Source organism: Ammospiza caudacuta, chromosome 9 (genome assembly GCF_027887145.1).
Source record: "Ammospiza caudacuta isolate bAmmCau1 chromosome 9, bAmmCau1.pri, whole genome shotgun sequence".
In the NCBI taxonomy this organism is placed as follows: domain Eukaryota; kingdom Metazoa; phylum Chordata; class Aves; order Passeriformes; family Passerellidae; genus Ammospiza; species Ammospiza caudacuta.
This window is the reverse complement of record NC_080601.1, coordinates 12,605,632-12,623,625: the sequence shown is the minus strand read 5'-3', so window position 1 is coordinate 12,623,625 and position 17,994 is coordinate 12,605,632. Positions and strand designations below refer to the sequence as shown.

General features: G+C 40.2%; 1 protein-coding gene across 1 annotated transcript in view; it reads left to right on the top strand.

The window, feature by feature from the left end:
* GLUD1 (glutamate dehydrogenase 1) overlaps positions 1–11,418 on the top strand; it is a 28,876-nt gene extending 17,458 nt beyond the window's left edge. Inside the window, exons 6-13 of the mRNA XM_058810939.1 lie at positions 2,304–2,483; positions 4,022–4,159; positions 5,207–5,344; positions 5,472–5,552; positions 6,318–6,441; positions 7,332–7,423; positions 9,380–9,442; positions 10,057–11,418. Coding sequence (XP_058666922.1) covers positions 2,304–2,483; positions 4,022–4,159; positions 5,207–5,344; positions 5,472–5,552; positions 6,318–6,441; positions 7,332–7,423; positions 9,380–9,442; positions 10,057–10,176 — 936 coding nt within the window. The 3' untranslated portion in view covers positions 10,177–11,418. The remainder of the gene's footprint in view (positions 1–2,303; positions 2,484–4,021; positions 4,160–5,206; positions 5,345–5,471; positions 5,553–6,317; positions 6,442–7,331; positions 7,424–9,379; positions 9,443–10,056) is intronic.
* Positions 11,419–17,994: the final 6,576 nt, after the last annotated feature.

Genomic DNA, 17,994 nt, shown 5'->3' with positions numbered 1-17,994 from the left:
GAAGGAAAGTGAGAATTCTGACAAAGCTATAAAAAGCGAATAATCCATCAAAACCAGTTTCTAGAGAAAGATGTTTCAAATAACTATCTGTTTGGGACACCAAGAGCAAAAATAAAGGTGATTAAGGAATACTAAAAAGATAAAAATGACCATGGGGGAAGAAGGGAAGGGAACTAAGAGCAGAAAATGAGCAATGAACAGAAGTGAAACAAGCCGGAACTGCAAACACAGATGGAAGCTGTGCAAGGTGTTACATTCAGTGGAGTGGAAAGATAACTCTGGTGAGAGGGATCTCTCTGAGATAAAGACCTGATGGCTCTGTGCTTGCACACTGCACACAGCTGTGCTCAGGGAGTTTCAGCTGGGAAGGATAAATCAAATAACAGATATAAGCAGGTAAGGGAAGTTTGCTGTAAACCAACCATACAGAGAGAGGAGAGCTGGAGAGACAAGGAGGACATCATTGCAGGGGGGTAAGGAAAGGAGCTAAGGTTGGTGCCTGAACATCACCAAGTTCATAAGCTACCAGTGCTGAAACAGAAATCTTTGATGCTAGCTATAAGCCATTTTTCAAGGTTCTCAGTAAAAGCCATGCTCTTTGTTTTCACCCAAGATATGTTGAAAGTTTTTGCTTATTGACTTGAAACCAAAGATTTCAGGACTTTGACATCAGCTGTGGCTTTTATATGTGACTTCAAGAAGACCTGGATGTGTCCTCACTTCATGCTCTATTTTCTTCCCAAACCATGCAAGTTGTTAATAACTACCATGTTAACTGTTCCAGAAAATCCATCTGAAGTTGCTGGATCACTGAGTTACATATGGCTGAAGTTTTTTATTAAATTAATCTTTTCCACTCTTCTGCACTTCCTGACACCATCAACTGACTTTTGGTACACAGGAAAGGACTTCGATAAATACATTCTTATATAGGGGGGAAAGCTGTATTTCTTCACATATTTATAAAATATATTCCCTCTTTTGTGAATGCACAAAGCCCAAAGCATAGTTTAAGACCATATAACAGGAATAAAAGTCCATCAAAGCATCAGGCCAAGTGGTTCCAAGAGAGCAGCCCTGCCAACGTTTGTTACAGTTGACATGCCACAAGAGGGAGCAGACAGCTTATGGAGAGCAGCGAGCTGTGTTTTGGGAGGCTGAATTAGGAATTCTGTGGCAAGCCCAGCATCACCTTAATTGTTCTTAAAGAGGCTTATATGTTAACTCACTGACATTTTCAGACAGTAAATAGTTTTAGTCTTCATTATGGCTCTAGTCTCCTCCAGCTATTCTGCCTCCACTTACTTTTGTCTGCTCCTTTCCTTCCTCTCACCAAGCACCCTGCACCACAGGCATGCAAATGCCTTTGGCACAAGGGATGGAGCAGAGGGAGCCTCCCAGTGAATGTGTGCCTGGTGGAATGGAAACCCATCCGGCTGCTGGCACCCTCATTTCAGTGCATTCTCTTTCATCCCTCCTTTCTCACTTGTGCTGGAAGCCAAGGCACCGTGTGACTGTGCTCCCAGGGTGTGGGAGCATGGGAACCACTGGTGACAGAGGAGGGAGTTCCAGTGTCTGGTTTGGAAGAATTTCTTTCATGTTATTAATTCCAAATGGAAAAATCAGCTATGGTTTTAAATAGCTGTTTCATCTTGGCTGACTATCTGGAATATGGGAAACTTAATTTTATTGCCACCAAATTAATAATGGAGGCTTGATTGTAAATGCTGCTTTTCTGAATAAAAGTAGTAAATACACAGCTTTTCCTATATGACCTTCAAACTGCAGATGTCCTCTGAGAGCATCCCTGTATTCTGACTACAGACCTCATGCCTTGTTTTGTAATTGTAAAATAACTGAGTTTGTTATAAAGGAACACTAAATACTGTTTAAAGATGATTAAAAGCCAGTTCAAGGATATCAAAAGTAGTAATGTAAAGAAATTGTGGCTGTAAATATGAGTTGACTTTAAGAAACATTCCTGAGAGCTTTTTGATTTGTCTGCTTGTGGATGTCACCATGATACACAGACTGAAGTTAACACACACACTTAGAGGCAAAAAAAGAAATCACAGACCATATCCACTATTGCATTACACAACTTTCCTGACAGAATATTCTGAGGTGTTCACACAAAGTGAGGAAGGAAATCATCTTTACAAACTAAATTCATTTAAGCTATATCATGTTCCGACTCTTAAAATTTCTGTTTTCCCTTATGTCGAAAGTGTACAAAGCTTCTTGTTCCAGCTGTTTTTTGATTGATTGATTCCATGTCTCACAAGTCTTTTGCTGGTTTACAGGATATTAATGCACATGCATGTGTAACTGGTAAACCCATCAGCCAGGGTGGGATCCATGGACGTATATCTGCAACTGGCCGTGGTGTCTTCCATGGAATTGAAAATTTCATCAATGAAGCCTCATATATGAGCTTATTAGGAATGACTCCAGGATTTGGAGACAAAACATTTGCTGTTCAGGTAACTTTTTTCCTTAGACAGTAGGAAAAGAAGTAGTACACAGACTTTCAGTAGAGCTGTTTTTAAAACAGGCTATAGCCCTTAAAAACTGAGAGAGCTTTAAAACTTCCAAGTTAACCTTTACTCTCAAACTTTAGAAACACTTTTCAAGCAACATAGGTGTCCTTTATTTTGGACTAGTTTTTATAAACTGAACTTTCACTTGCACTCTACAGGCACAAAGCCAAATCTCTAGAGTCATAATGATCTTGTAAGCTACAAACACCAAAATATTTAAACCAAGGTCTTTAAATTAAGCACACGAGGTCTTTAAAGTAAGCACACTTTTCAGTGAGCTGTGACACTGGTTTTACCTACACAGAATTTATTGCAATGTTTTTACAATAAAAAATTTAAGAAGAGGAGGAATTGAGGGTTCCATTACAGAATAAGCAGTTGAAAAAATAGAAACTAAGACCTTATCCTAAATTTGTAGGGTTGAATGTACATTTTTGGTGTTCCTAGGACTTGGGGATTTATGCAGTTGAATTTTGAAAGTGTTTGATAGTCAGTAGTATGCATTATGATTCCTAAAACTTCCAAGAGAGGAAACTTGTTCAACTTTAAACAGTTTGTTAAATGGAGCGTTTGAGGAACTGATTTGTTTTGTTGCTTTCAAAAGTGCTTGTTAGAAAAGAAATAACAGCGTAATTGTAACCTCCAAGTTGTCCTCTAGTTAACCTGTGGTCTGCAACAAACATCTCTGCCCTGCACAGGCCCAGCACTTCTCTCCCTGCTCTTTGGCATTTTCATGCCTGGCAGAGGCATGAAACAGGCACTAACAAACAGGCCCTTAAGCAAAACTTGGACTGAAAATATGGCCATAAGAAAAGCAGAAAATTCTGGTAGGAAAATGAACCTAGAGCATTTCAAAGAGACCTAAAGCATGACAGACTCTTCTATCAAAGTTTGCTTCTAATACATAAGCAAAAAAACCAAATATAATTGATTATATTCAGGAATTGATTGTTCCTGTATAACATATATTTATAGCTGTTTTTCAGCGCAGAATCGTACAACAAACTTTCAACATTGATCATATGACTTTTTGTCTGCTATGTGTATTCTTTTACTTCTAGAACATCAGCATTCTGGAAGTAAAGGAACTTAATGGCCTGGAATTAAATCAGTAGTCATACAAAAATCCATTAATCCCTTTAAGAGGGTGCCAGTCATAAAGTGGATACACAGACCATTCCCAGGTTGATAGACATCATTGTTTTGACACTTTCATAGTAGCATTATCTATTCCTTTCTGTATTTCCAGTATAAAACACTCATCACAACTGTACATTGCTGGCTACAGTGCATCATTTCTGCAGTGAGATTCAGACAAGAATAGAATGTATGTAGATTTCCTCCATCTTGCCTATGCACATCATCTAATGCCAAGATGTGCCAATAGATGAAGAACTATTTAAAACTGTATTAGCCCTAGCAGTAATCATCATTTTAACTGGAGGGTTAACTAACTTTTCCCTTTCTCTTTGCACCCTCAGGGATTTGGTAACGTGGGCTTGCATTCTATGAGATACTTGCATCGTTATGGTGCAAAATGCATCGCTGTTGGAGAATTCAATGGCTCCATCTGGAATCCTGATGGGATTGACCCAAAGGAACTAGAAGATTTCAAATTGGTATGAAACCTAGCTAAGCAGAAAGGGTTTCATTTTTGTCAGCTTTACAAGTACATAGAATAACTGGTGACTGTAAACTGGTTTTGTGATATTTAAAGCATGCTGCAAATAGTCCATACAAAATGGCTTAGAAATATTGATTCTTCTGACTTTCCTTCTTATCCCCAACAAGAATGTAAATGCAAGTGGTACCTTTTTTTGCCCTTTGACCTGACTGTCAAAAAAATGTCTGTGTGTGTGCAGGCTAAACACTTTGTTTTCAGAATTGGAATTATTATTATATTGCCTTTCTTATGCCTAAACTAGAAAGGATATCATAAGGAACCAGGGCAAGGAGGTTTCTGAAGATTTCTGACTGAGAATCACAAGCACATGGCTGTTTAAGATGGACAAAGTGTACTTTTGCTGTTTCTTACCTATTGGATGTTTCTGAAAATGAAAGCCTGCCTGGCAGTGTAACTTGAATGTGTAGTTTATAATGAAAACTGGATGTGGTCTTTTTATTTCAGCTTCCATATGAAGCAGACTTGAAGGGACAGTTCACAGGCACTAAAATACAATCTTCTACTTAAAGCTTTTTAGGGGCTTATTTTATATAGGGAATATTTTAATTTCTTTATCACCCTCTTTCTCAAAAGAAGGTAGATTCTATCACTAAACAAAGTCTATCATTGTAGTACTGAATTTTAAAAACCATTTGAATCTTACGTGATGCAACTTATCCTGGGTGTAGCAGACTAGTGAGTCATTTTGGATGTTTGAAAACTATTTTAAGAGCTGAGAGGAACCTTTTTTTTTTTAATATTCCAGAGCCCAAATGTTTCTCAGTGTCTTTATACAGAGAGCAGTTATGTTTCAGTCTTGGGAACTTTGTTCCTGAAACTTTGTAGCTTGCTTTTCATGTCTAAGTAAGGATAGGAATTACATGATGTTCTGTCTCTCTACTATTGTTGCTTCTCCCTTTTCTCACTCTGAAAGTCAGAAGGGAAGAAATTGGTATGAGTGCACAAGACACTACAACCACTGTGGTTTGTTTTCTTCACACAGCAACACGGGACAATCATGGGCTTCCCTAAAGCAGAGCCACTTCAGGGCAGCATTCTGGAAACAGAGTGTGACATTCTCATCCCTGCTGCCAGCGAGAAGCAGTTGACCAAGGCCAATGCACACAAGGTTAAAGCAAAAGTAAGTCAGAGACTTCAAATGGAAATGAAAACCAGAGATGGTCTGTTTAAGTACTAATATTCAATAATCAGCATGAACAAACCCAAATCTATACCTCTGAGTTACTCTGTGCTGTGATTTCTTTCAGATTATTGCTGAAGGTGCCAATGGGCCTACAACTCCTGAAGCTGACAAAATCTTCTTGGAGCGGAATATCATGGTTATCCCTGTAAGGTTCTATCATGACCTTTGATTTTCATTTCAAAGGAACATTTCTGTGAAGAGTACCAAGACCCTAGTTATTGAAGGCTTTTATCAATAGCCATTCATTCTCTGAGAGTGTTTTTTAATACCTGATGTATAGGAAATGGGTGTCAATGTTGCTGAAGAAATATAATATTTATTAAAGACCTCACTACAACTGTAAAGGACCAAAGACAATGATTGTTAGCTGACATTTGCTCAATCAAAAAGTGCACTAAACACAGGAAGAAGGAAGAGTAAATATTCTGGCCAGTTTTTAGACATGGTGTGTCTGGGTAATGCTCTGACAGAACTGTGTACTACAGAGTGTACAGGGTATGTGTAGTGATAGTTTGAAAAAATAAGACCTCTCCAGCTATAATGACAATTTTTTCACAGAGACAGGGTGTCCTGACCAAGCCATCTTGCTGGATAGAGTAGCTGATCTTCAGCCTTTACTCACTGAGGTTGCCTAAGAATGCTCTAATTTTTTTACACTTGTGCTAAAATAGAAGTAAGTAGTCTGTCAGGCACACCTGAACTTGATGTGTTCTGAAGTCAAGTCCTATTTTAAATCAGTAGAAGTAAACCCTGAACTGAAGAGGATGTTGTCCTGTAAGAGTAAGAACTGGATTGTCTTCTGTACTGCAGTTTCAAGTAGTGCCTTGGACATAATACTGCTTGCTTTTGCAGAACATGATAGCACTATGTCACATGGTCACAATTCAAAATATTTCTTCTTTCTGTGCAGGATCTTTACCTGAATGCTGGTGGTGTAACAGTATCCTACTTTGAATGGCTGAAAAACTTGAACCATGTCAGTTATGGCCGTCTGACTTTCAAATATGAGAGAGATTCCAACTACCACTTGCTCAGTAAGTGCTCACTTTTGCTTCCACACGCTGTTTAATTAATAGACTGGACTGGCAAACACCAAATGTGGGAGAAATGGAAACAGAACTCTTATAAATTCACCACAATATCCCCAGAAGTCTGTAATTGCTGCTTAGTAAAGAAAAAGATTTCATAGGTTAACTGACCTGCAACTTTAATGACTAAAGTTAAATGCATTCTTTTCTGGTTATCTTTAAATTCCTTCCTCAGTTTTGTAAAATACTAAAGTCAAGCCACTTAAGTGAAATATTTACTACTTCTTAAGAAACATCTTTCAGCTGCGCACTTGGTATTTAGATAGCACTCAAATGAAGTTCAAGCAGGTGCCATTGTTCTGCACATACAACAATAAAGGATTTCTATAAAGGCCAATAATATAATAGAGACAGGCCCTGGAAAAACCTGCTTATGGCTCAGAGCTCCACTTATGGTCATTCTGTGCTGCCTGCTTTCTGGGAAACAGTTACAACAATGTGAAGAGAGGAAGCTCAGTAGAGAAGAACTGGAGGATGTTGCTCCATTTTAAACAGTATTCTGTAGAAAATATTAGAATCTTGAGACACTGGACTTGACAAAACATACACCTGTATAGTTTTTAATATAACCCTTTCTCATAAATCATACCTTTTAAGGTGTTTCTAAAGTAGGGGAGAGTTATGGCAATTCTCATTTAAATCCCTTTCTTAACTTCGAGATTGTGTTGTCTCAAATGCTCTCTGTTGCTGTTTAGGAATTTCAGGATTTCAATAACTAAGATTAAATAAATATCAATGAAAATAGCAAAGCACTGCTCACTGTCCTAAGGAAAAAAAAAATCCTAAAATTTCACATTTGTCAGTTACCTTGCATCTATTTTTTTTTTTTTTCCTAGTGTCTGTCCAGGAAAGCTTGGAAAGAAAATTTGGGAAACATGGGGGAACTATTCCAGTTGTGCCTACAGCAGAATTTCAAGATAGGATATCGGTAAGTAGTTGCTGCTGGTTTTTTTTACTGTTAGGGGAGCTGTACTCTATATTTTCTCTATTGATATTATAACTGAAACCTAAATGTTGCCATTGTAGCTATCATGGAGCACTTTTCCCCAAGCAAAGCATTAGTATATGATTAGCTTGATGGCCAAACAAAGCAAGCAAATGATCTGAACTGCTTCAGAATATTGGAAATAAGCTATTTTTGATTTCTTTTACTTCAGTCCATGCAAAATACTGCCAATATAGTAAAAAAGCTAAAGTTTTAATACAGATGCTTTTTGTATTTTGGAGCTCTTGTTGATATAGTTTGCCTGGTTTTCCAAAAAACTATGAACAAGATATCACACCACAGACAGTTTAATGTTTCTGTAACTCCAGAATAACAACTGAGTGAAAAAGTGTAGCTTGTTTCTTTAAGAGTGAATCAACAGGCAAAGAAATGTCAGGTAAAATTCATTGCTATCTATTGTGCAGCAATATATGGTGGGGAAATTTCCACATGAAGGGATGGGTTGTGAGCTCGTCCATTTGCATTTAAAAGGAAATTGTGGAGGTGATGACAAAATACAAGCCTAGAAATCCACAGCAATTAATAAGCAAATCCAGCATTAGAAATTGTTCTGAAGGGATAAGGCTGGCTAATGATGCCACCATATGAATTCAGAGAATGCTGCCTTCTGAATACTGTGTGCAGATTAGGGCTCTGCATCTTCAAACACCGGAAAAAGTTCAGAGCAGGATCGCAATGACAGATAAAACACAGGAGCTTCTCTGACATGGAACAATGAACTAACCTAGGCCCCATGAGCCTGAAGGAGGCCTGAGGTGGAGACAGTGATCTGTAGAATGAGGGATATGGAAAGGGGTGGGTAAGGATAGATTGTTCACTGCAGGGAATGGTGGAAGAGAGTGAGAGGTGTTCCAACAAAACCAGCACACTGAGGTGCAGAATGAAGAATAAGGGGATGGTTCCAAGCAGAGCAGACAGTTCAGGCATGCAATACTCTGCCAAGGGATACATGGAAACTAAAAGCATCAGTTGGTTAGGGTCTTAAATTCAGGAGGAGGTGGGACAAAGGAGGGGGAGGAAAAGTGTCCAGCAAGTTGTGAAAAACATTAAACCATCCTTCCTCAGGAAGAAATCAGGGGAAGTGCATATAAACTTGGACTCCAGCCAGATGATAACAATAGACTTTAGCCTGACCCAGAATGGTGCATTCTATACATGTTAGACTATATGAGTAGCATGTGATGGGTTCTGTGGCTTAAAGCAAATGCTGGATCTCTTAAACACAAGCCATAGAAACTGTCCTAGTACTTTCTGCTTCCAGCCTAAATTGGTATTTGAATGAAAGCAAGTATTTTGTGGACCCAGACGTCAAATTATTAGTAAATTACAGCAATCAGGATGATGGAACATTGAACCTGTAATGAGTCAACTGCCTATTGTTCTGTGTATTTCAATTTTAATGGGAGTAAATATGTGGAGTTGCTAAGGGCTAATGTAATGTGGAGCATATGAATTTGGGATCTGTGCCCTTCCTAAAACCTGTCTGTCTTCAAAACAATTGCAATAGGTTGTTGACTCTTGAAAGCTTTTTTGTTTAATATTTACTGTGTGGTCTGAAGGCTGAAAACAGTAATTACTGCATCAGTAGATAATAGTAGCATCATGCATCTAGAAGCTAGGCCCATAAACGTCTTCAGTGCTTACATCTGAGATTTTAGAATTGAATTGACCACAGCTAGTTCTTCACATAACACAGTAATGGCTATTTAGAGTCTTCACCCATCATTAGAAGAGAATGAGTGAGCAAGCTTCAGTAATTACAGGAATCCAACATGTCCTTGTCCCCAGCACACAATGAGGAACTTTTTGTGTCTTAGGACACAATAGGATTAAAAATCAAGGAGGATTAAACCTGGACTTTATTCTCTGTTGTTGCAGGGTGCATCTGAGAAAGACATTGTGCACTCTGGGCTGGCTTACACGATGGAACGCTCTGCCCGGGTAAATATTGCATAACTCTATATATTTAAGAGAAGGAAAACTCAAGTGATTTTGGGACGGTTTTTGAATAGGTTGTACAGAATTTCTTTGCAATTAAAGAAGTAGATAAATAGTACCTGATTAATGAAAGTCAGAGTATGAAGAATTTCTGCTCTGTGCCATCATGGCCAACTTTAACTGGGTACAATAAACATTAGAGATTATTCTGGTAGAAGCTGTAGTAAGTAGAAACTTTTTAGGTGTCCTTTTGTACCTGGCTAATCTGGGACAGGTATATGAGAGTGCTTTACTTCACCATTAGCAGTTTTAGATTAATTCCTCTATGCTGTATGTTTAGTTAGTGGGACAAAGGCTACTTGAAACACCTCATCTCTCCCTATCAGGGCAAGACTTGAAAAGGGGTAATACAGTGACCTGGGAAAGATGTCCTTCCCTTTCAGTTCTCAGTTGTAAGGGGAATCAAGAAATTTCAGAACTGATCCACAAAGGATCAGAGCTCTGATACCAATCTAGCAGCTCCTTACTTTTTACTCCTTACTGGGATGCTACAAGCAAAACTGTTGAGCTCCTCTGGAGAAACCTGCAGAAACTACATGTAACCTTTTCTGTTTCAGCAAATCATGCGTACTGCCATGACATACAACCTGGGTCTGGACCTGAGAACAGCTGCCTATGTCAATGCAATTGAGAAAGTCTTCAAAGTGTACAATGAGGCTGGTTTGACCTTTACATAAACAGGCCATGACCTCTCCTTGTTGTATCCCACCCCTCGCTGTTAATGTACCCTCTTCTTGAGAAAGCTTATCACAAGTTTACATGTAACCACAAAATTTTCTTTTCTTCTGACATTATAGTGGATTCTATTCTCAATTAGTTTCAGTTCCAAACTAGTCTTTTTTACAATAAAAATCCATGGATTAGGAAATTGTATACAAGTATGTATCTGAAGATAACAGTTCATCTGCACTTGTGGGGGCCATTCTGGGTGTTTCGCCTACAAAACAAAATGGTACATTTTATGTATGGAAGAGTGGTCTTGCCACCTGAGCCACTTCTCAGACTTCAGATCAGATACTGTACTATATGAGCACTGAGCTCATTATTACTTCATGCACTTTTGTTTAATGACATAATTTTAGCTTCAGCACTTTCAGTAAGGCCTTGTATGATCAATGCTGTGGCATTGTCAAAGGAAGAATGGGCCTCCAGCAGGGATTAACTTTGATAGGAGTCTAGTTTTTATTTGTAGTAGAGCTTCAGGCCTGATTCTCTTAAGGCAATATTTTTTCTTTAACTGTGCTGCTGTTACAGGACTGCCTTTCCTTACTTGTTCAAGCTAGTTTGACTGTCATCAAACATTTGTAGCGCTGACAGACTAATATTTTTATAAGCTGAAACTATTGAGCAACTCTAGTTATGTTTTTAATCAAGTATCTACATAACTACTCTGACTATAGGTTGTTTCCTTTTTTTTTAAGAAAGGGATATTCTGAATTTGGTAAGCAATCACACTTAGGTTTTTTGGAATTCTTTTTCAGTCTTTTCCTTTCAGAGGCTTTCTGAAAATTAGATACTGCCTCAGTGAACAACTAGTGTGAAACTGAACCCAGAAATCATTGGCCAAACCACAGAGGAGTTAGAATGCTGCTATAAACTTAATTCACTGTCTTAACACACACAGCTTTTTTTTTTCTTTTTTGTCATCAGGAGGTCTTGAAAGTTTTGAACATAAAGTACAACAAAATGGACCTCAACAAAATATTGGATCAAGCACAGTTTTTGAAGTTTAAGGCTTTTGTCCCTTGGAGTCCCCTTGAAGTGCCAGATGTTATTTATGTAATGAATATGAATGTTTTTTTAAAAAGACAATTAGACCCTCCCAGAAACTCATGCTTTTTTCCTAACTACTTTGTAACTGCATGACATAACCTGGAGAGAGAGCAGTTATTAAAAAAAAGTTGACCTTTCCAAACCAACTATGCTGGTGTATTACTGTTTTCTATTTCATGCCATAGCTTTCTGTAGCTGCAATCTGCATCTCTTCTCAGCACACATGTCAGTTCATTACCTGACCACTACTGAGATACTGTCCCTGAATTATCTTAAGGGGCTCATTAACACAGATCTTTGTCTCTTGAACTTGCTTGTCAGCAAGATTTTGAAGTTGCATATATTTAGTAAATCATTTCAAGTCTTTTTAGCTTATTCTCTAAAATTTGTGTGAAGAACTATTTAGTAGTTAGCATGGAGCAATGAACCTGTGTGAGGCATTGAATTGGTGGCTTACTCAATCATGTATGGTGGCATCTAGGCTTATAAAAGTACTACAGGTAAAATAAGTGCAGCATATCTATATACACACTGATACTATTAAAAAAACCAGGAACCCATAGAGCTTGAGAATTATTGTGATCAAGGTATGGATCTCTAAACATAAGATCTCTATCTTGGATCATATTCCTCAGAGCCATTTTTACATAAACCATTATAAAGTAAAACAATATTATGATTTTAACAGTTCAGCTCTGACAAATTGTAACTAAAACTTGGAGGCTAAAAGCTCACAAATAAACAGTTGTATTACAAAAAATAGAAATAATCTTAAAAGTAGTGTTGCATTATCTGGCAGCAAATTCATTTAAAGCAAAATTCTTACTGTTGTTCTCCCTCCCCTGCTTAATTTCCTCTATAGCTAGTAAAGCAGCCCTAGTTTGGCTAGGCAAACTTGAAAAATGGGACCCTTGCAGTGCTGGAGCATACAGAAAGCTGGCATAGATAGTTAGCTGGGATATCTTCTACCTTCTACCAGCTTGGAAGGGAAAAAAACCAAAAGCCTGCATCATGCCTGTATTCCCTGGTACATTGGCATCCTCTATTCTTGTGTTTTACCACTTCTTTACTGTGGATATCTTGGAAAAAAAAAGCAGACCTAACACCTGGCATGATTTCACTAAACCCAGAGATGAGTTCTTAAGGTTCACTGGATCTCTGCTCAGCAGTTCGACTGCAGCAGTTACTGACCTCTCATTAAACAGAGTCAATGTGGGAGACACAAATCCAAGCCTATCCAAGGGCCAGTGTTACAACAACTTAAGGCACTTTCAAAGAATTGAGGTTTTTGAGGAGACAAATGCTTGGAGGCTGACTTGAGAGCACGTCAGCTGATTTGCCCTTTGTAGCTAAACACAAGAACCAAATCCTTATCAGTGACCCCAGACTTCTTGTGATAGCCTGCTCTGAAATAATCTCACACCAGTTCTGAGCATTGTTGGCCTCACTCCTAATGTGATCAGACACTTAAGAAAAAAAAAAATGGAGTTGCACATTCCTTATCACATTTTGTGCATGTACCTCTCAACACCCAGCAACAACAACAGAGAGAAGAAAGCAGCAACATTTTGTACAGTTTCTGTGAGTTAATGTGATGTCAGAGGTTTGGGTACAAAGCAGCTCCAGCCTTTTTCCCAGCCCAAGCCACAGTTGAAGAAAGCAATCACTCTCTGGGATGCATGTTATAAATACTGGGGTTTTTACTAAAACTGTTCGGTTAGATGTTGGACCCTCCTTACATATAATGTACCCACACACACACAAGTCTTATCTGCCAGCTAATAACCTTATCACTGCTTGTATTCACTTATATGCCATTAGACATTTACTGAGAAACTTGCTGTACTGTTTGGCAGAGAGCCAGTCAGGACCTGAAGTCAGATCAGAACACAGATTTGTAACTGCTCTGGACCACACCTACTACTCAGGGCAAAGCACATCCTTACTGGGTGTTTGTAAGCTCTCATTCAGCACTTAGTACTGCTTGGGTACATAGTTGGTGTTGAACAGCAGCTCAGCAAGTACTCTAAAGCTGCAGGTGAATGCCATGAGGATGACAACCACAGTGTTCAGGGTTGCATGCCACCTGCAAACTACTAAATGCAAAATGTTTCTATCACACAGAAGAGCAAGCAGAACAGTCATTTTTTTTATCCCAGCAAAGAACTCACCTCTTTTTGATTGGTGTCAACTGTCACCATCAGGAAGAAGTGTCAAAGCAAAGGAAATTCTCACTGTGATTTCAAGATGCTGGGTAAGTAACCCCTAAGTTATTCTGTTACTAATTGAGAAGCCTGTAGCATCAGATTCTAAGATCTCATTCTAAGTTCATATGCACAACAGAGTTTTCCTGGCTTTTGAGGATTTTTTCTGGTTGTTGGTGCATTACTCAGAGTTACCTGGCTCTGATTCTTTCAGCTGCTGGCCCTGTGTGTGTTTAGGAGGAGCCCTGCAGACGTGGTGGCACAGCATTGCCCACTGTGCCTGTCAGAGCTGCAGGAGTGGCCCCAGTGGCCCAGCCCAGCACTAAGCAGGTGCTGCAGCCGAGGCTCTGCTGGCAGCAGTGCAACCTCCTGCTGCTGGCACTGGCTCTGAGCATCACAGTGCTGCTGTGCAGGGTCACACACACCTCAAACACACCTGAGCCTTCCTCAGCACAAGAGTTAACTCTGATTTTACCAATGAGAGCAGAGCCAACAGTCAGAGAGGCGCACCAGTTCTCGCCTTGTCTGGAAAGGGCTGTTGGAGCTCTTGTCAGACTTGTACCCAAACACACAATCAAGACTTAGGCTCCCTGACAAATGAGAGACCAGCTCTTAAGTGCTTGACTTTACATGCTGCCCACTTTAAGCCAGACCTTATTCCACAACAAAACCCAGAAAACCAACAAACTGAAAACCATCTTGGCCTTATTAGCTTGGCACAGCTCTAGCTGCCTGCTCTAGATCAGAGATCCAGTCTTTCTAGACCAGTGATCATAAATGTGGTTTTATATGTGTAATCAAAGGAACACATGCAAGCCAGGCAGAGTGTAAGTATTATCTTTATTTAAGAGTATATGTAGTAGAAACTTGTTTACAAAAATTTCAGTGGTGTTACATTTTGATCTTTATTGTCCAAAGCTTTTGCCCCATGAAGTTGCTTGGTTTGCTACATTTTTTACAGCTTTTTCACCAGTTTCAGCAACCTTGTAGACTTCATCAAGTGCTTTTAAAAGAGAAAAAAACAAAGGTAACTGTAGCATCATTGCAATAGCTACCCCTTTCCCACCAGGTGTGGGACAAGAAGCAAGGCAGGCTTGAGGACCCTGTGTGGGTCATGACATTTTGAAATTAACACAAACATTACCGTACCTTTCTGACCAGCAGCCTTAGCCTGTTCTGTTGCTTGCTGCACAGTCTGGTTCACAGTGTCAACTGCAGTTCAGAGGAAAAAAAAGTCAATTAAGGAGTCTTTAACCTTCCCCTAATTTCAACAGCCACATTTTCAAAGGGTTCCCTAAATGTTTCAGGGCTAGAAGATGAATAGTTATTCCATAAGGGTGGGCATCCTGGTCTAGTGGTAGAGGTGCTATTAGGACTCTGGCTGCAGTTCCCCACAGTATCCATCTGTCTTGGTATAGATGAAGATTATAGATGTTAATGTGGGGCACCTAGACTGCCAAGAAACAAGCACTGGTAGAGAATTAGGTGCAATGAAACTGTCCTTTTATTTAGCCTGGCTAGGATCTGCTGAGAGCAGTTTGATTGGTAAAGATTCTTTTACCAGCTGCATAAACTGGTGCTCACTCTCTGAACTGGCATGCTGTATGAGCAGCACATCAAAAATGGTTAGTCTAATACTTCTTCTTGTACATGAAGAAAAGGTATTCTGTAAAAGGCCAGAGTATTTTTAAAGGCATGGAAAAGTTCAGCAGAAGAGACATACTGAAAAATGAAGAGCAAGAGAAGGTGCTATCTTAAAGGCCTGCAGCCTAGAAAAAAATAGTGGTAAATATTTGGATGATCAGCTTCCAAAAGCTGATCAGGGCAGTCTTGTGACAAGAGTCAGAAGCTTGGGGCAAATGGCCTTGTGTTGGACCTGTATTAATTTTATTACCCCTGGCTCTAATTACTACTTTTTAAAAAAAACACCATTGATATCTTCTGCACAGCAGATACTGAGGGGTGGCTGACTGGGCAAGACATTCCTCATGGAAGTGGCAGGAGGGAGAAATGCTGAGGTGGTGAGAGATGTTTAAGTAGACTGGGAGTGTCTAAAACTTCAAAGGTCTCCAGTCTTGCATTGAATGTCTCTTCAACAGTGTTTTTATTAAGTGCCTTGTAAAACCAGTGACCTATTTCACCTGGAGCTGGTAGGACATTTTCTACTGCTCAAAATACATGCTAATTATCATTACATGCCATCTTGCTGCAGTTGCCTAATGTGAATGATGTTCACTGCTTATAAGATGCAGCTAAGACAAATGCTTCCCATGGCAGTCTTAGGTCACAACCAAGTTTGTAACTCCCTTCAGGACCCATGGCATAGATGCTAATTTTAGATACTTGCAAAGCTCAGTTGTGCCACTCTGTACTTGGCAACAGCTCATGGGACGGCGCCTTTGGGGCACGTGCAGGCACAACAGAAATGGTTCAGAAAAAAGGTAATGAACAGTTGCAAAGCCACCAGATAGTATTTTTTTACTTGAAATCTGCCATTAATCCCCCTTCATTTTCATTTAAATGGGGGTTTAGAGGGTACCTCTATAATCCTTCCAGTCAGTGCACTACTAAGAGTGGCATGATGAGTTCAGCATCACCTGCTGTGTATTTACTGCCTGACATCAAGGTAGGTGCAGATTGCACAGAAGTGGCCAAGTCAAGCCAGTGCCTGGGACCACCCTCTGTTGTTCCAGAATCCAACTCTGGCTGCAAGAGCCATGCTGCAGTGCAGGACTTGCTGGGAAGATACAGGCAGGGCTCAGGCAAAGGGCTTCAGACAGATGATATCCAAACAGCTGGTTCAGCTTCAAGTGCTTGGGACAGAGGGGCAAGGGCTGCAGCTACTATTTATAAACTTTGCTCTTAGAGTCTGTTGACTCCTAAACACTTTGTTCCATCAGCTGATTGAGATTAGTACTCAGCTCCTCTGAAGATGACAAATGTCCCCTCTAAATCATCCGTATTGTCTTCCAGCATAGGAAACAGTAGATGTTTCCCCCATGCTAAAGAAGTTAGGAACATCAAAAAGCTGCCACAAAATACACATTTCTAGGACTATTCTATGGCAAAATCAGAAAGAAATCTTCAGTTGAAAAATTGATGGCTCCTTTCCAATTGCCCTCATCCTGGTGCTTTTGTTTCATGCTCCAGCATAAAAATAGCTGAATTAAGAATAAATCCAAATTCATTGGAAAAGAAGGTGGCTGTGGGATTGTTCATCCTTCATCTTCCTAGCAAAATGAACCAAGTCATGGTAAATAAGGCTTCCCACTTGCTTCACTGGGCACATAGCCCACAAGCAATATTTCTACAGCATTTGAAGTCACAGGCAAAATAACTGGTTTTAAGAGTTTACCTAAATGTCATGTAAAGAAATATGAAACAGTTTCCAGTGCTCACATACTAAGCACAAACACTTCAGGAATCTCAGCAGTGCAACTCTCCATGTTAAAGCTCCACTAACAATCCTTATTTAACTTCAGGGCCAGTTCAGCAAAACTCTCTGCAGGAGTGGACTTGGCTCACCTGCAGCTGCACTTGTGCTCTTGGTGGGCTGTGTGAGTGCAGTGCTGGCAGGGCTGGAGCACTGACACCAGGGCACTGAACTGCACCTCTCTGGGCAGCATGGAGTGAATCAGAGCCCTCAGAGCTGGTACACTGTGCTGCTACACAACTCCTATTTGTCATGGTTGGTCATATTAGGAAGCAAAGCCCTAAATAAGCAGCCTTGCCTCCACTCTGCTTTCTGCTGTCCTGTCATCAATGCATCATCATCTAGGCACCCACACACTATGAGCCAGAGTAGGAAAAGTTGTTGGAAACCCAGTAGTTAATATCAGACCTTCATTTTCTATAGTGTTAGAGGGCTTGGAGATTCCAGGATGTGTTGACCCCACCCTTGAGGGCAGCATCTGTAGAGTTCCTGCCCCGGGGGCAGGTTTGCTCCCAGCAGCAGGGGCGGGAACAAAGCAAATACTTTAACACCCAAGGCACAGGAGGACGGAAAGGAGCAATTTGTATTTACCTGCCACTTGTGCAGCACTTCCAGCTTGTTGCACAGCGTCCTCAGCGAGCTTCTTCCCAATGCCGAACATGGCTGCGCTCAGTCCTCCCTCCCTGGGTGAGATGGGCGAGTGAATCCCTAAGTTCGGTTCTGTTACACTGTTTGGCAAAGTGCAGCTTTTTATAGACAAAGCAGGACTCCTCCCAGTAGTTAGAGGGCAAATGCAAACTGGAACCGGGAGAAGTCATGAGCGCTTGTTGGGTGATTAATATACCAGGCATAAAAGGGTGAAGAGACATTAATGTTTGTTTTGATTTCCTCCCCGGAGAGAGGGCGTGGATTCATCGGCAGAAGTTTTCCATAGCCCAGGAACGAGAGCTTTGTTTTCCCCTATCGGGGAGTTGGTAAACAGTGTGCATGCCACAGCTGTCCTGAGCAAAGGCTCCAGTGCCGCAGGGGGACATGCAGGCTGGCACAGCCCGTCGTGAACCGGGCAGAAAAACATTGCATTGCAA